Below are 19,031 nucleotides of genomic sequence, written 5' to 3'. Positions count from 1 at the left end.
TCGGCGGCCCCTGCGAGTCCCCTGCGGTCGCCCCTCTGGCTCCTGCCGAGCCATCGGGCTCCTCTGCGACGGTGCTGGGACGACACCCTTGAAAAGTCAGCTGCAGCTGGTAGGTGACGCCTAGCACGGGGCTCCATCTGCGACAGCCACCTCCTCCTCCAGAGGACTGGGACGGGGCGGCTGGCTCCCCGGCCACTCCCACCCCAAGGGCACTGCCTCTCAGGGCTCAGCTTCAAGTGGAAAGAGGCCTCTCCATGGTGAGCTCTGGGCTGACTTCCTCCTAGACCCCAGCTGCTCAGCCTCGGCACTGGGCCTCCTCGGGCCCGGTGGTGCTGGGGTCTCTGGTGGCCTGCCTGGCCTCCACCCAGTAGGTGGCAGCAGCTCACCAAACCCTGCTGGGCCAGCCTCTGTCCCTGGGGACAAAAGTCATCCTGACTGATAGTAGTGAAGTCGCTCAGTCATGTCCGACTCTTTGCGACCCCATGAACTATAGCCTACCAGGTTCCTCCATCCATGGGATTTTCCAGGCAAGAGTACTGGAGTGGGTTGCCATATAACCACCCCCAAAGACTTTGAAGAATGGAAAAGACTAGAAACCTCTTCAAGAATATCAGAGATATCAAAGGAACATTTCATGCAACGATGAGCACAATAAAGGACAAATGTCAAGGACCGAGCAGAGCAGAAGATTAGGAAGAGGTGGCAACAACACACAGAACTGGATGCAAAAGGTCTTAATGACCCAGAAAACCGAGGCAGTGTGCTCACCCACCTGCAACCAGGCATCAGAGTGTGAAGTCAAGTGCGCCTTATCAGGAAGCGTTGCTAGGAACAAAGCTAGTGGAGGTGACCGAATTCCAAGTGAAACTATTTCAGATCCTGAAAGATGATGCTACAAACGTACTGTTCTCAATATGCCAGCAAATTTGGAAAACTCAGCAGTGGCCACAGGACTGGAAAAGGTCAGTTTTCGTTCCAATCCCAAAGAAAAGCAAAGCCAAAGAATATTCACACTACCACATATTTTTGCTCATTTTGCATGCTAGTAAGGTTATGTTCAAAATCCTTCAAGCCAGGCTTCAGCAGTACGTGAACTGAGAACTTCCAGATGTACAAGCTGGACTTAGAAAAGGCATCAGAGGTCAAATTGCCAACATCCATTGGATCATAGAGAAAGCAAGGGAAACCCAGATAAACACCTACTTCTGCTTCAGTGACTACACTAAAGCCTTTGACTGTGTGGATCACAACGAATTGTGGAAAATTCTTAAGAGACCAGAATACCAGACTACCTTACCTGTCTCCAGAGAAACCTGTATGCAGGAAAGAAGCAACAGTTAGAACCAGACGTGGAACAATGGAATGGTTCAAAATTGGGAAAGCAGTACAACAAGGCTGTATATTGTCACCCTGCTTATTTAACTTATATGCAGAGTACATCATGAGAAATGCTGGGATGGATGAATCACACGCTGGAATCAAGATTTCTGGGAGCTATCAACAACCTCAAATATGTAGATGATACGACTCTAATGGCAGAAAGTGAAGAGGAACTAAAGAGCCTCTTGATGAGGGTGAAAGAGGAGAGTGAGAAAGCTGGCCTGACACTCAACATAAAAAACACAAAACTCAGATCATGGCGTCTGGTCCCACCACTCCACGGCAAACAGACGTGGGAAGAAAGAAAAACAGTGAGAGACTTCCTTTCCTTAGACTCCAACATCACTGCAGATGGTGACTGCAGCCATGAAATTAAAAGATACTTGTTTGGAAGGAAAGCTAAGACAAACCTAGACAGTGTATTAAAAAGCAGAGACATCACTTTGCCAACAAAGGTTTGTCTAGTCAAAGCTATGGTTTTTCCAGCAGTCATGTACAAATGTGAGAGTTGGACTATAAAGAAGGCTGAGTCCCGAAGAATTGATGCTTTTGAACTGTGATTCTGGAGAAGACTCTCGAGAGTCCCTTGGACTGCAAGGAGATCAAACCAGTCCATCCTAAAGGAAATCAGTCCTGAATATCCATTGGAAGGACTGATGCTGATTCTGAAGCTCCAATACTTCAGCCACCTGATGCAAAGAACTGACTCATTGGAAAAGACGCTAATGCTGGGAAAGACTGAAGGCAGGATGAGATGGTTGGATGGCATCACTGACTTGATAGACAGGAGTCTGAGCAAGCTCTGGGAGATGGTGAAGGGCAGGGAGGCCTGGTGTGCCGCGGTCCATGGCATGGGGTGCGAACGTGCAGCCACCGTGGAGACAGCTGGGCAGCTTCTCACAAACGTGCACACTCTCTCACCACGTGATCAGCAGTCACGCTCCTTGAAAACACCACCACAGTGAAAGCTGCACAGTGATGTTTATAGCAGCTTCATTCATAAGTGCCCACACCTGGAAACAACCAAGACGCCCTTCAGTAGGTGAACGGATGACTGAACTAAGGCACACCGAACCACGGAGCATCAGCCGTGTGAAAGGAAATGAGCTGTCGGGCCACAGTGAAACACAAGGGACCCTCAGATGCACAAGCCCAGTGAGCGGAGCCCACGAGAGAAGCACGCGCCGTGCGGCCCAGCGCTGCGACGTTCCAGAAAAGGCGGAGCCATGGAGAGGGTGCAGAGGTCAGCGGGCACGGGGCTGCGGCGGGAGGGGTGAGGGAGCACACAGCGAGGGCGTCCCCGACGGGAGCCACGTGGTGTGCAGCTGTGACGAAAGGCGTGCGCCGGGACGCGTGGGGACAGCGGGGGCCGGAGGCATCTCCGCACCTCCCCTCGTGCTGGGAAGGTAAACCTGCTAGACAAGAACACCGGGTAGACTGCAGTCGCCGTGTACACACGGAGGCCTCCAAGTGGCGCTAGTGGTCACGGGCCAATGCGGGAGGGCCGGCTCCTGGGGTCACGGGCCCCACGGGCCCCTGGAGGAGAGCATGGCAGCCCACTCCAGTACTCAAGCCTGGGGAAGAGCCCCATGGACCGAGGAGCCTGGCCGGCTACAGTCCACAAGGTCACAAAAAGTCAAGACACTTCTGAAGTGAGTGAGCACCCATGTAGAAGCCAGGTAACTGGTGAAGACCCACTGCACAGTCCGGGGACTCTCAGGGACCTGTGGCGACACGAAGGACATCCAGGAGGAAGGGGACGCGTGAGCACGCAGCGCTGACTCACTCTAGTGTACGAGACCCACACTGACCCCCCGATGGTACAGGGGCAAGAGCCCGCGGGCCGGTGCAGGGGAGGCGGGCTCGACCCTTGTGCAGGAAGAGCCCACGTGCTGCAGAGCAACTCAGCCCCGCGCCACGGCCTCCGCAGCCAGCACACCGGGGCCTGTGCGCCACCAGAGAGGCGCCCGGCCTGCGGCAGCGCTCAACAGGAAAAGCCCGCCACAGTGAGGAGGCCAGCAGCAGCCGAAAGTAACTAAGCTTAAAAAAAGAAAAACTGCATTGTAAAGCAACTACACTCCAATAAAAATTTAAAAATAAATAAACCTGCTCTACAAAACAGTCAATTTTTAAAAAATTTAAGCAATGAAAGTTATAGACATCCGCCCATACACACACAGACACACACAAGAAACATTTATATAAGTAAAGCACTCCACACAAAATTCCAAGACTTTCTCAGGCCTCCCAGAGGATCCTTGGACTGGTCAACAGCAAGATGGAACACCACCCCGAGTCCGGCTGGAGCAGTCCTGGCCCCTCGAGGGCCTGCGTCCTGCCCGCACCGGATGCCCGCGCTCGCCCGCGCAGCCCCGCCGCCCACGGTCCCTCCGGCTCTGTGGGCTCGCCCCGTGCTCTCCTCTACGCACTTTTTCTAGGCAGCTTCAGCCACTCTTCCGGCTAACGTCTGCTCAGAGATTTGAACCAGGTCTCAAATTTGTAAAAATTAACCGAAAATTTAAAGTCTACGGGACTCATAAATATGTCCCAAGAATGAAAATCTACACCTGACGATTCTTCCAAATGAGGCGGCTCAGGGAGCGCCCATCCCCCAGCTGGCCGGCGAGGTCGCAGCGAAGACACAGCTGGAGGGGCCGGCAGCGGGAAGCGCTTGGTGAGCGGGCCCCACGCAGAGCAGGCCCACACTGTCAGGGAGCTGGCTGGAGCTCCTGCACCCTGTGGGGCAGAGTCGGGGGCGGGGACTGCTCCAGGCCAGTGTCCTCCCAGCTCCACGAAGAGGCTGGACCCGGGAGGAGCCCTGTTATCCAGGATCAACTCTACACAAACCATCAAACTACTCCAGAATAACCACCGGCTTTACTTTAAACATCAACAGAGCCAGGACAGCGTCTGTGCTGAGACCTTCACTCTGATTTGAAATGAAAAAAATAAAGCTGAGATTAAGAGATTAAGTCCCTCTTGCAAAATTTACGAAAGAATGCTGTGTGTGTGGCCAGCGGGTGAGCCTTACCTTTAAATTTGGATCTAATGTTTGCCAGCTCTTTGTTTATTCTCTTTATTTCTGCTTCTTTACTTTTGCCTGAAAAGAGAAAACACAAAGGCATCTTACTTTAACTGATTTCTAAACAAACACCTATTCCCTGACAACAGTGGCACATCAGAGCTAAGGGCAGAATCAGGCTCACAGGCGCCCGAGAGGAGAGGGCACCAGCCTCCGCCTGAGGCCGTCAGTCGGGTGAGGCCCCTCGTCAGGGCCAGCGAGTCGGTGGAGGGGAGCCCGCCAACGGCGCACGGTTAGCTCTGTTCGCCTTCTCGCCACGGTCCTGGACCTGGGCGTGCTCACAGCGCTGCTGAGCATGCTCCATAATACACCACTGTCAGCTACGCGATTGCTCCAAAAGGGGACTTTTACTTCGAGATCATTTTTTAAAGTGTCAAGTTTTAACTACTGTAGGCTTCTAATTTTCTTTATGAAATTCACCAACCCACAAAATCTGATAGGTGCCCTTCTATAGTAAGCAGTGAAGTCTGGGAACCGTCTATTACATAAGGAAGGAAGACATATTAACTGCACAAGAGTCAGCCCCCTCCTGCTCTGCGCCCCCACCCTCCTCCCCACGTCTGCCTGTGTGCTCATCTCAGTCCACCGACAGCTGTGCACACAGGCCTGAGGAGCAGACGCCGTTCCCAGGGCCGCAGGCCTCAACAACACTGCACAGGGGAAGCTGCGCCTCACACGGGCAGGCGGGGCCGCGCTCCCTCTGCAAGGGCCCACTGCCTCTTCAAAGCAGGGATGCAGGCAAGTCAGCCCCTACCCCAGAGGGAGGAGAGGTTTCCACAGCAACTGCCCTGGGACCACCGACAGGCTGGGCGTTCACGGGCGCTCACAGATGCCCGGAAGACACGTCGCCCACCGCCCAGCTTCCACCGCTGCTGAAGAGGCAACCCCCTCCCAGGGCACTCCCAGCACCAGCTACCTTTCACCACTAACTTGCTAACAAACAGGGCTGCACGTCTCCGAAACAGAAGAACCCTCCTTCGAGCCCCTTCTACTCTAGCAAGGCCCCGGCCGGGCGGAGAGGCAAGCTCCCCAACCAGGCACTGCTCAAAGTGCCCAGACTCAGGTTAAAACAACACTTCTGCCCTCAGGGAGATGATGCTCCACGTGGCAGTTGAGGGGTGAGTAGAGGCTGAGGGTCTTTAACACGAGCAGTGGTCAGCTCTGGTGAGCAAGGGGCAGGCCAAGGGGACTAGACTCTCCTTCCCAGCCCCGAGTGCCGGCTACTTCCTCCGGAAGAGCCGCCCAGGACCCAAGGGCACCCTACAAAGCTGCAGATGGGGCGGTGGGTCAAGCACAAACCTTTTTGAAGTTTTCCTGAGAAAGTACTGCCTGCAGGAGCAGGCTTTACCGACTGGGTGAAAGGGCTACGGAACAAGGCCGTGGCACCTTCCACCCACAGGACCTGCAGGGGCGCCACACAGCCCAGCCTGAGCATGGGCAGGAGGCCGCGGGCACGCGCCACTCCACGTGCCCGCGTGTGCCCACGCTAGCGTGCACCTGTGTGCGTGCGCTGCTCGCAAGGGTGCAGGAACTGGTCCGTGCTGCTCCCAGTGGGTGGACTCTGCTCTATCCACCGCCCGAGGGAACCGGGCCCACGTGGCAGGAACATAGCTGAGCAGAAATGACACAGGGCTAGGAGCGCAGAGGGCACATGAAGGACGGGGGGTCGCCAGCTGCTGCCCGCGGCAGGGAGGGCACACCACACAACCGAAGGCACGAGGCCTGGCGCTCAGGGGGAGGAAGCACAGGGGCGTGGGGGCCACGGGGCGCTGCCCTGCCTCTGCGGCAGGGGCACGAAGCTGGGGCCTCTTAGCCAAAGCCTGGCCGATTCGCAACGCACACACACACATTCATTTTAATGAGCGGCGGGCAGGATCTCCCAAGGACAAGGGCAGGCCCTGGAGCGGGACACTAAGGATGGGTCCAGGCACTGCCTCTGGTTTGCTCTGCAACCAAGGGGCAATGACTTCGCATCTCTGAGCACAGCTCCCTCGACAAGGAAACCACTGAGAGTCACAAGGCCTCACGGCAACACATCACGGCGGGGAGGCTGAAGTTCACTTCAGTTCAGTCGCTCGGTCGTGTCCGACTCTTTGCGACCCGTGGACTGCAGCACGTAGGCTGGCTTGGCCATCACCAACTCCCGGAGCTTGCTTAAACTCATGTCCACCGAGTCGGTGATGCCATCCAACCATCTCTGTCATCCCCTTCTCCTCCCGCCTCCAACCTTTCCCAGCATCAGGGTCTTTTCCAACGAGTCAGCCCTTCCCTCCAGGTGGCCAAAGGCCAACACGGCTGGGTCCCCGCGGTTCCTCCTGCTCCTGTGCTTCCCCGTAGACTCCAAGCTGCGTGCCTTCAGCGACGCTCAGTTGTGCCCACCTGGACCCACACTCATCTTCTTCTCCAAGAACTCCAAAATGACAACTCGCTGCTGAGCAACCATCGACAGGAGGGCGTCGTATCCCACCGAAAAAAGGTGCCACACGCCCAAGGGCAAAGAAGCTCCACCAAAACGGCAGCAGGGGTAAAATCACGTTCAGAATCAAACCCCATACCCACCAGAGACACTCAGAGGGCTCAAACAAACACCTTGTGAGCACCAGGGCCCAGAGACTGAGCCAGACCTCTGAGCCTCCTGCGAGGGACGGCTCAGCAGCGGCCTGCCGCAGGGCAGAGGCTCCGGGTGCGGCTCCCTGGGTCACACAGCCTATGACCTAAACTCTTGTGGAGGAGGTCGCCATTAACCCCACCACAGCGCCACCGAGCAGACGACCCACAAACTGCAGAACAATTATACCAAAGAAAGTCTGGCTATTAAGAAAGTTCTAGGACCCAAAACCCCACAGGGTTTCCCCCGTAGCTTCGTTGGTGAAGAATCTGCCTGGAGTGCAGGAGACCCAAGTTCAATTCTGGAGTCGGGACGGTCCCCTGGAGGAGGAAATGGCAAACCCACTCCAGTACCCTTGCCTGGAGAATCCCACGGACAGAGGAGCCTGGCAGGCGACAGTCCCTGGGGTCACAAGACTCAGCAACTAATCCACCACCAGGAGCCGTAACAGATTTCCCAACCTGGAGATCTGGCAAGGGCGCTGAGAACTCCCAGAGTCTGACTTTGGAGGCCAGTGGGATTTGATTACAGATCTTACACCGGACTGGGGAAACCGACTCTTGGAGGGCACAGACAGAGCCTTGTGGGCACCAGGGCCCAAGGGAAAGGGGCACTGACCCCACAGGAGACTGACCCAGACTTTCCTGGGAGTGCCCAGGGGTCTCTGGGGAGGCGTGGGTCGGCGGGGGCCTGCTGCAGGGCTGGGGGCGCTGAGTGCAGCGGTGCATCATGGGACCTTCTGAAGGAGGCCACCGTTATCCTCATCGCCTCCACCATGGTTTGGTCTCAGGTCAAACAACAGGGAGGGACCACAGCCCCGCCCATCAGCAGAAAATTGGATTAAAGCTTTACTGAGCTCGGCCCCGCCCATCAGAACAAGACCCAGGTTCCCTCTGTCAGTCTCTCCCATCAGGAAGCTTCCATAAGCCTCTTATCCTTCTCCATCAGAGGGCAACAGAATGAAAACCACAATCACAGAAAACTAACCAATCTGATCTCACGGACCACAGCCTTGCCTAACTCAGTGAAACTAGGAGCCATGCCATACAGGGCCACCCAAGACGGATGGTCACAGTGGAGAGTTCCGACAAAACATGGTCCACTGGAGAAGCGAATGGCAAACCACTTCAGCACTCTTGCCTTGAGAAGCCCATGAGCAGCATGAAAAGGCAGAAGGGACAGCCCCAAACAGACCCAGGGGACCCCACAGGGCAGAGTGTGGGGACCGGGGCAGAGCATGGGCAACGCTCCTGGCTCAGAGATGCCAAGAGCAATGCCTGGCGGAGACAGCAGAGGAGGGCGTATGTGCGACAGGAGAGCCACCCTGGGCCATGCCCCCACCCCCCCCACAGTCCAGAGGACTCAGCTCAGTTCAGTTCAGTCGCTCAGTCGTGTCCGACTCTTTGCGACCCCATGAATCGCAGCACTCCAGGCCTCCCCGTCCGTCACCAACTCCCAGAGTTCACCCAAACTCACGTCCATCGAGTCCGTGATGCCATCCAGCCATCTCATCCTCGGTCGTCCCCTTCTCCTCCTGCCCCCAATCCCTCCCAGCATCAGAGTCTTTTCCAACGAGTCAACTCTTCGCATGAGGTGGCCAAAGTACTGGAGCTTCAGCTTTAGCATCGTTCCTTCCAAAGAAATCCCAGGGTTGATCTTCAGAATGGACTGGTTGGATCTCCTTGCAGTCCAAGGCACTCTCAAGAGTCTTCTCCAACACCACAGTTCAAAAGCATCAATTCTTCGGTGCTCAGCCTTCTTCACAGTCCAACTCTCATATCCATACATGACCACAGGAAAAACCATAGCCTTGACTAGATGGACCTTAGTCGGCAAAGTAATGTCTCTGCTTTTGAATATGCTATCTAGGTTGGTCATAACTTTCCTTCCAAGGAGTAAGCATCTTTTAATTTCATGGCTGCAGTCACCATCTGCAGTGATTTTGGAGCCCAAAAAGATAAAATCTGACACTGTTTCCCCATCTATTTCCCATGAAGTGATGGGACCAGATGCCATGATCCTCATTTTCTGAATGTTGAGCTTTAAGCCAACTTTTTCACTCTCCTCTTTCACTCTCATCAAGAGGCTTTTTAGCTCCTCTTCACTTTCTGCCATAAGGGTGGTGTCATCTGCATATCTGAGGTTATTGGTATTTCTCCTGGCAATCTTGATTCCAGCTTGTGCTTCCTCCAGCCCAGCGTTTCTCATGATGTACTCTGCATATAAGTTACATAAGCAGGGTGACAATATACAGCCTTGACGGACTAACCTCACCTAAAGCAACACCACAGGGGACCGAGTCACACCCCACACAGTGACGCCGCGCCGCAGGCAGACGGCCCCACAGACAGAGCAGCACTGGAACCTCCAGCCCCAGACAAGCTAGTGAACAGCAAGAAAAATGGAGAAGGGACTAAGAAATTCACAGAACAGCTCAGATGCTAGGTAAGAGAAATCAGGTAAAATAGACATTTAAAAAACATTTCAAAAACGGATAAAAAGAGGGAATTCTCTGGCAGTCCAACTGTTAAGACCCTGTGTGCTCACTGCCAAGGACCTGGGTTCAATCCCTGCCCGGGGAACTAAGATCCCGTAAGCTGTGCAGCACCGCCAGGAAGAGAAAGAGCAGGGGACACACACAGAGGCCGGAAGAGGGGCAGATGCAAAGAGTGGAGAGACAGGACCCTGCAGAGCAAACGGGAAGCAGGAGCGTCTCCCCGAGGCTCCGAGATCAAAAATGCAGCTGCTCACGCAGGATGCGTGCGTCAGTCCCTGGCTCAGGAGGCCCGGCAGGCCGCGGAGAGACTACGCCCGCGCGCCGCAGCCACTGAGCCTGCGCTCCAGGCCCGCAAGCCACAGCGCGCAAGCCCTCATGGCCGACAGCTGAGGGCCCGTCCCCGGCCACGCAACATCCGCAAGCCTCAAGGCACGGCCAAAGAAGAAAAAAAAATAAAATCCTTTGAACATCTGGGGGAAAAAAAGCAGCTGATACAAGGAAGAAAATGAGACTTCCTCATGTCTCTGACCCTAGGGGGCTCGGGTCTGGACTGCACCGCCGGGTCCACTGGCTGGACTGTGCCTGGGCGCCCTCATCACCCGGGGAAGACGACACCTCGGGGACCGAGGACACAAAGAGTGGCCCTCGGGGGCTGGCAGTGCTCCCGCTCCACAGAGGGAGGCTGTGCCTGAGCCACGGCCCCGGGGACCCCCACAGGCCCGGGGACCTCCACAGGCCCAGAGGACCCCCACAGGCCCGGGGACCCCCACAGGCCCAGAGGACCCCCACAGGCCCAGGGACCCCCACAGGCCCGGGGACTCCCACAGGCCCAGAGGACCCTCACGGCCCCGGGGACCCCCACAGGCCCAGGGACCCCCACAGGCCCAGAGGACCCTCACGGCCCCGGGGACCCCCACAGGCCCAGAGGATCCCCATGGCCCCGGGGACCCCCACAGGCCCAGAGGACCCCCACGGCCCCGGGGATCCCCACAGGCCCAGAGGACACCCACGGCCCCGGGGACCCCCACAGGCCCAGAGGACACCCACGGCCCCAGGGACCCCCATGGCCCCAGGGACCCCCACAGGCCCAGAGGACACCCACAGGCCCGGGGACCCCCACAGGCCCGGGGATCCCCACAGGCCCGAGGATGCCCACAGGCCTAGAGGACACCCACGGCCCTGGGGACCCCCACAACACTGGGGACCCCCACAGCCCCGGGGACCCCCACAGGCCCAGGGATACCCACAGGCCCAAAGGACCCCCACAGGCCCAGGGGACACCCACAGGCCCAGAGGACCCCCACAGGCCCAAAGTACACCCACGGCCCCGGGGACCCCACAGGCCTGGGGACACCCCTCCCCACCCCCACTACCCAGGAACTGCTCAGGTTCTGACTCTCCTGAACAGGCCACGAGGGAGACACACCACAGACAGAACAACGCGTCCAAATCCACACTTATGTCCCAGAGTCACCACACTGCCACCCTCCTTCACGGGGTGAGGCCGCCGGGGAGACACACGAGCCCGGCGCACCCCGCAGGCTCATGAGAGTGAACAGCCCTCACGCCCGGGCGCCTCGCCACCAAGCCCCGCCGGCCCACACTGCTGGGAGCAGCTGCAGCAGAGTCTGCTTTCTCCAGAAAAAGCAGCAGCCCTGGAGAAGGAGAGGTGGCTGCCCACCCTGACTCAGAAGCCCATCCTGACGGGCTGGCCGCAGCCAGAGCACCCGGATGTGGGGCTGAGCCTCAAAGGCCTGCAGCAAGACCCCCGTGCAGAGCCCAGCAGAACGCAGCAGGCCTGTCGGCCACGGAAAACACCACGCTTCTAACAGGCAGTTCCCACAGTGGATGTTGGGGCTCTGGGAACTAATGAGAAGCCCAGACCAGCCCACAACCACCACCCCTAAGCCAGCTACAGTGTGCACCCAGTCAGGAGCAAAGAGTGCACGCCAGGGCTTTGAAAAACAGCCTGGAGTTCTACGATCACCGCCTGGGTCTTTCTCCCGGAATTACACGCTGCTTAACAACGTGCTGGGTAACTGCTCCTTCTTGTCTGCTAGCTGAGCTCATCAGCTTACAGTGCCAGTGTTGTCAGAAGAGCCTAATTTCAAACAAAAAGCACAGGGGCCTCTCACAGCTCATGAGAACTCAAACAGCAAAGCGCACAAATCTCACAACAGCAAGTCTGAAATTTACAATGAAATTTGATCAAAACAAAGGAGTTTAGTCTGTGTAAAATGACTCCACTGAGGAAGCCCAAAGCCCAAAACTGACCACAGAAAAGCCTGCTTCTCAAGAGAGCGGGCTGTGCTGCGGGCGGACCGCCCCTCCGGCCGGGCCCTGCCTCTCCAGCCTCGCGCGGGAGCTCGAGCTCGGGCCACACGACGGACCGCCTGAGCGCACGCAGGCCGTCAGGACCATTCTTGGACTTCTCTCTTCGTGTCGCCTCTAGTGCACAGGAAGGCTGGGCCTCAGAGCAGAAATCCTGCAAACAGTGGGCGGGAGCCAAAGATTTCAGGGAGCACTGAGAGCTGCTGGGCCACAGAAGATAAAACCGGCTTGGTCCAGACAAACGCTAACAGTGCTTCTTACTTTAACAACGGAGTGAGACGTAACTCACGCGTCCCACAGGCGCTCACCTGAAGCACACAACTCAACGGCTTCGAGCACACTCAGAGGCGTGCGTCCGTCACTACTGTCTAATTCTGGAAAACGTTCATCGCCACAAAAAGAAACACCACACCCTCTAGCAGTCACCCCCACCCCCTCCTCGGCCAGACTCTTCATCTCCGGCTTCGCCTCTAAGCGCTTCACACACACAGCCTGTACACGCTCTTCTGCAGCCAGATTCCTTCAGCGCTTACCAAAGCCGCCACGACCGTGTCAAGGCGGCCTGGGTCAGGGCCTCAGCCCTCCTCACTGCGGACTGATCCTGCATTACACAGCTGCACCACAGCGGGTCATCTGTCCATCGCTCGATGGATTTAGGGCTTGTCACCACTTTTTGGTTACTAGGAAATATGTTGCTATGAACATTTATGAACAAGTTTTTGTGTGAATACACATTTCTATAACTGCTGGGTCATATGACAATTCCACGTTTTAACACTTGGCGGAACTGACAAGATGTCTTCCCAAAAGGCAGCATCTCTGTTGCTGTTGCTCTTTAGGCACTCGGTCCTGTCCCACTCTTTCAGACTTCATGGCCTGGAGCCCGCCAGCTCCTCGTCCGTGGGAGTTCCCAGGCAAGAATGCTGGAGTGGGTTGCCATTTTCTTCTCCAAGGGATCTTCCCGACCCAGGAATCAAACCCCATCTCCTGCACTGGCAGGTGGATTCTTTACCACTGGCCACCAGGAAAGCTCATCTCACTCACCACTATAAAAGAGCCAGGCTTCCAATTTCCCCCCCATTTTGCCAACACCGGTTACTGTCCATCCTTTTCACTCTCGCCATCCTCGTGTGTGAGAAGCGGTTGTCACTGTTTTTGATTTGCAGTTCCCTAATGGCTTATGTTATCAACTGGACGTCTGCATATCTACTTTACCCATCTTTGCTTAGGCTATCTGTCTTTTCTCTTTTGGGGGCCACACCACACAGCTTGTGGGATCTTAGTTCCCCGGATGCCACAGACTGAAGGCAGGCACTCTGCAGTGACAATACAGAGTGCTAACCCCTGAACTGCCAGGGAAGGCCCTGCTGTGCTGTGATTTTATCTTCATTTATCTCAGAGTACTTTTTAAATCTCCCTTGTGTCCTTTTGTCTCACTATTTAGGAGGGTGTTTGATTTCCACAGATTGGTGAATTTCCCAAATTTCCTCCCGTTCAGTTCAGTCGCTCAGTAGTGTCGGACTCTTTGCAATCCCATGGACTGGCAGCACGCCTCCCTGTCCATCACCAGCTCCTAGAGCTTGCTCAGATTCATGTCCACCAAGTCGGTGATGCCATCCAACCATCTCATCCTCTGTTGTCCCCTTCTCCTCATGCCTTCAATCCTTCCAAACATCAGGGTCTTTTCCAATGAGTCAGTTCTTCACATCACGTGGCCAAAGTACTGGAGTTTCGGCTTCAGCATCAGTCCTTCCAAAGAAATCCCAGGGTCGATCTCCTTCAGAATGGACTGGTTGGATCTCCTTGCAGTCCAAGGGACTCTCAAGAGTCTCCTCCAACACCACAGTTCAAAAGCATCAACTCTTCGGCACTCAGCTTTCTTCACAGTCCAACTCTCACATCCATACATGACCACAGGAAGAACCGTAGCCTTGACTAGATGGACCTTTGTCAGCAAAGTAATCTCTCTGCTTTTCAACATGCTGTCTAGGCTTGTCATAGCTTTTCTTCCAAGGAGTGTCTTTTGATTTCGTGGCTGCGGTCCCCACCTGCAGTGATTTTGGAGCCAAAAATCAGAGTCTCTCCCTGTTTGCATTGTTGCCCATCTATCTGCCATGGAGTGATGGGGCCAGACGCCATGACCCTAGTTTTCTGAGTGTTGAGCTTTGAGCCGCTTTTTCGCTCTCCTCTTTCACCTTCACCAGGAGGTTCTTCAGTTCTTCTTCGCTTTCCGCCATAAGGGTAGTGTCATCTGCATATCTGAGGTTACTGATATTTCTCCCGGCAATCTTGATTCCAGCTTGTGCTTTGTCCAGCCCAGCATTTCGCATGATGTACTCTGCATAGAAGTTAATAAGCAGGGTGACAATATACAGCCTTGATGTATTCCTTTCCCAATTTGAACCAGTCCACTGTTCCATGTCCAGTTCTAAGTGTTGCTTCCTGACCTGCATACAGGTTTCGCAGGAGGCTGGTAAGGAGGTCTGGCACTCCCATCTCTTTAAGGATTTTCCAAAGTTCGTTGTAATCCACACAGTCAAAGGTTTTAGCATAGCCAATGAAGCAGAAATAGATGTTTTTCTGGAACTCTCTTGCTTTTTCTATGATCTAACAGGTGTTGACAATTTAATCTCTGGTTCCTCTGCCTTTTCCAAATCCAGTTTGAACATCAGGGAGTTCACGGTTCATGTATTGCTGAAGCCTGGCTTGGAGAATTTTGAGCATTACTTTGCTGGCGTGTGAGATGAGTGCAATTGTGCAGTAGTTTGAGCATTCTTTGGCATTGCCTTTCTTTGGGATTGGAATGACAACTGACCTTTTCCAGTCCTGTGGCCACTGCTGAGTTTTCCAAATTTGCTGGCATATTGAGTGCAGCACTTTCACAGCATCATCTTTCAGGATTTGAAACAGCTGAGCTGGAATTCCGTCACCTCCACTAGCTTTGTTCATAGTGATGCTTCCTAAGGCTCACTTGACTTCACATTCCAGGATGTCTGGCTCTAGGTGAGTGATCACATCATCATGGGTTATCTGGGTCATTAAGCTCCTTTTCGTAAAGGTTTTCTCTGTATTCTTGACAATTCTTCTTAATATCTTCTGCTTCTGTTAGGTCCATACCGCTTCTGTCCTTTATTCTGCCCATCTTTGCATGAAATGTTCCCTTGGTATCTCTAATTTTCTTGAAGAGATCACTAGTCTTTCCCATTCTATTACTATCCTCTATTTCTTTTCATTGATCACTGAGGAAGGCTTTCTTATCTCTCCTTGCTATTCTCTGGAACTCTGCACTCAGATGGTATTTCTTTCCTTTTCTCCTTTGCCTTTCGCTTCTTTTCTCAGCTATCTGTAAGGCCTCCTCAGACAACCATATGGCCTTTTTGCATTTCTTTTTCTTGTGGATGGTCTTGATCACCGCCTCCTGTACAATGTCACAAACCTCTGTGCGTAGATCTTCAGGCACTCTGCCTATCAGATCTAACCTCATGAATCTATTTGTCACTTTCACTGTAGAATCGTAAGGGATTTGATTTAGGTCATATCTGAATGGGTCCAGTGGTTTTCCCTACTTTTTTCAATTTAAGTCTGAATTTTCCAACAAGGAGTTCATAATCTGAGCCACAGTCAGCTCCTGGTCTTGTTTTTGCTGACTGTACAGAGCTTCTCCATCTTCAGCTGCAAAGAATATAATCAATATGATTTTTATTGACCATCTGGTGATGTCCAGATGTAGTCATCTCTTGTGGTGTTGGAAGAGGGTGTTTTCTATGACCAGTGTGTCCTCTTGGCAAAACTCTGTCAGCTTTGCCCTGCTTCATCTCGTACTCCAAGGCCAACGTGCCTGCTACTCCAAGCATCTCTTGGCTTCCTACTTTTGCATTCTAGTCCCCTGTGATGAAAAGGTCATCTTTTCTGGTGTTAGTTCTAGAAGGTCTTGTAGGTCATCATAGAACCGTTCAAATTCAGCTTCTTCGGCATTAGTGGTTGGGGCAGAGACTTGGATTACTGTGATAGTGAATGATTTGCCCTGGAAACAGAGATCATTCTGTCATTTCTGAGACTGCACTCAAGCACTGCATCTCAGACTCTCCTGTTGCTGATGAGGGCTACTCCAACACTTCTGAGGGATTCCTGCCCACAGTAGTTACTGATTTCTAATCTCACTCCACTGTGGTTGGGGAACACACTTTGTACGATTCCGATCCTTTGAGGCTTTTTTTAAACGGCTTAACACACAGCATATCCTGAGGAATGTCCCCGCCCCCGAGAATGACGCGCATGCCCTGCTCTTGCGGGCGGCACAGGCTACAGGGGTCTGAGGCCCGGCCGCCTTGCAGGGGTCTTCCATCCACTGCTGCTCTCGCGCCCACTGTGTCTGTTACTGAACGCCGGGTACCACAGTCCCGACTGTCGACACTGTTGTTGAAGTGTCTATCTCTCCCTTCATTTCTTCGTGCATTTTACTTCGTGTATCTTGAGGTTCTGGCACTGGGTTTGGAACCGGAAATGCCCTGGCTATCCAGTGGTTAGGACTCAGCACTTTCCCTGTCGTGGCCCAGGTCCAGTCCCTGGTCAGGGAACTTAGGTTCCGCAGCCCATGAGGCGCGGTCGACACACGGACCCTCTACCATCACAAGATGTTCTTCTACGTCTCTAATAACACTTTTTGTTAGAAAGTCTGTTCCGTCTGAAATCAGTCTTCCCACTCCAGCTCTCTTCTGGCTGCTGTCTGCAAAGCATATCATCTTTCTTCCTGTCACTGGCATCTTTTGTTTGTACCTTTTAATCTACAGCGTCTTTTGAACAAAGCAGTTAGTTGGATCATGTTTCTTTTAACCCATTCTGCCAATCTGCCTTTTAACTCAAGGGCTCAAGTCACTTCCACCTAGGACAGTCACTAATCAGGCGGGACTCACGTCTGCGGCTCTGCTACGGTTTGTAGCGTGTGCCGCGTTCCGGCATCCCGCCACTGCCTGCCTTTCACTCCGCGCGCGCTGAGCCACTTCAGTCACGTCCAGCTTTGCAACACTGCGGACTGCAGCCCTCCAGGCTCCTCTGTCCATAGGGTTCTCCAGGCAAGAAGACTGGAGTGGGCTGCCATGCCTCCCCCAGGGCGTCTTCCCCAGGCAGGGATGGAGCCCATGTCTCCTGGCAGGCAAGCTCTTCACCACCAGTGCCATCTGGGAAGCAGAAGTGCTTTTCAGTAGACCAGTGCAATTCCGTTTCTTTTCACTATTTATTTTTTAGCTACTTTCCTTTCCTAGTAGCTGCCTGGGGAACATAATTAACACCTAAAACAATCTAGTTTGATTAATATAACTTTAATTTTAGGGAATTCCCTGGCAGCCCATGGCTAGGACTTGGCACTTTCACTGCCAAGGCCCAGGTTCAAGCCCTGGTTAAGGAACTAAGATCCCACAAGCCATGCGGCGCAGCCAGAGGAAACATTCCAACAGGAGAGAGAGACCTTGCTCCAACGTGGTGCTGCCCCCCTCTCCTGTGCGGCAGTTTCGTCATTCAAATTTTACATGTAAACGTTACAAGATGGTCAGTATAATTTAATTGGGCTTCCCTTGTGGCTCAGCTGGTAAAAAATCCGCCTGCAATGTGGGAGACCTGTGTTCCATCCCGGGTTGGGAGGATCCCCTGGAGGAGGGAACGGCTCCCCACCCCGTGTTTTCGCCTAGAGAATTCCATGGATTTCTAATTTCACTCCACTGTGGTTGGTGAACACACTTTGTATGGTTTTGATCCTTTAAAATTTGAGGCTTTTTTTTTTAATAGCTTAACATACAGTCTATTGTGAAGAATGTCCCCTGTGCACCTGAGAATTTTATTTAAACTATATTAAAATTAGTTTAAAACTACTGTTTTATGCAGTTTTCTTTTAAATCAGGTCGGAGACCAAACATTACAAAAATACACTGCCGTCCAGGTCTGCCCGGCGGCCGCCTTCGCCACTGCTACTTCTGCGTGTATTCTACCATCGAGTGTCCCTTCATCGTTGCCCGACCATTTGCTTCAGCGTTTTCTCAATTGATTACTTATTTTTGGCTGTGCTGGGTCCTTCCTGCTGCACGCACGCTTTCTCCAGCTGCAGCAAGCAGGGGCTGCTCTCCAGCTGCGCTGGGCAGGCGTCTCTTGCTGCGGGTTCTCTTGTTGCAGTGCGGGACACGCCAGCTCAGCAGTGGTGCACGGGCTTAACTGCTTCACAGCAAGTGGGATCCTCCCAGACCAGGGATCACGCCTGTGTCCCCTGCAGTGGCAGGTGGATTCTTAGCCACTGGACCACCAAGGAAGTTTTCCCTTGAATACTTATTGCAGCACAGGTCTGCTTGCAAGAAATTTCCTCATTCTTATTTAGCAATATCTTAATTTCTTCATTTATGAAAAATGGTTTTTTGTGTTAAAAAGCACAAAAGAGATGTCACTTTGCCGACAAAGGTCCGTATAGTCAAAGCAATGGTTTTTCCAGCAGTCACGTATGAGTATGAGAGTTGGACTATAAAGAAGGCTCAGAACAGAATGGATGACTTCACACTGTGGTGCTGGATCTTAAGAGTCCTTCGGAGAGCAAGGAGATCAGACCAGTCCATCCTAAAGGGAATCAACCCTGAATATTCACTGGAAGGACTGATGCTGAAGCTGAAGCTCCAATACTCTGGTCGCCTGATGCAAAGAACCATCTCACTGGGAAAGACTGACGCTGGGAAAGATTGAAAGCAAAAGGAGAAGGGGAGGGCAGAGGGCGAGCCGGCGGGATGGCACCACTGGCTCAGCAGACATGAACCTGAGCAAGCTCCAGGAGACGGCAAGCACGGAGGAGCCTGGTGTGCTGCAGTCCGTGGGTCACAGAGTCAGACAGGCCTTGGCGACTGAACAGCCGTGCGCCTGACGGTGCCCCGCGGGTCTCCAAGGCTCTGTCCGCGCTTCTTCTTCCTTTTTGCTTTCTGTTCCTCGACTGGATCTGAGCCTACCTTAATTTAGATCTTAATTTAATTAGAGTAAAAATCCTATTCCCAAATTCACTGCTTTCTTTCTTCCGCCAGTCCAAATCTGCTCGAGCCCCTCTAGTGAATTTTTCATTTTTCACAGTTATTGTATTTTCAACTCCAGAATTTCTAGTTTATGTTTTT

At 53.6% G+C, this 19,031-nt stretch overlaps 1 protein-coding gene across 4 annotated transcripts in view; it reads right to left on the bottom strand.

Annotated features, from left to right (window-relative positions):
* AP2A2 (adaptor related protein complex 2 subunit alpha 2) overlaps positions 1-19,031 on the bottom strand; it is a 67,849-nt gene that overhangs the window by 32,511 nt on the left and 16,307 nt on the right. For 3 of the 4 annotated variants that reach the window (XM_068978599.1, XM_068978600.1, XM_068978601.1), the window contains exon 2: positions 4,412-4,480. The exons of the other annotated variant lie outside the window; for it this stretch is intronic. In XM_068978599.1, the coding sequence (XP_068834700.1) occupies positions 4,412-4,480 (69 nt within the window). The remainder of the gene's footprint in view (positions 1-4,411; positions 4,481-19,031) is intronic. 4 annotated transcript variants of the gene reach the window in all.

Source organism: Capricornis sumatraensis, chromosome 8 (genome assembly GCF_032405125.1).
Source record: "Capricornis sumatraensis isolate serow.1 chromosome 8, serow.2, whole genome shotgun sequence".
In the NCBI taxonomy this organism is placed as follows: domain Eukaryota; kingdom Metazoa; phylum Chordata; class Mammalia; order Artiodactyla; family Bovidae; genus Capricornis; species Capricornis sumatraensis.
Note: the sequence above shows the minus strand (reverse complement) of the source record. Positions and strands in the feature narration are given on the sequence as shown.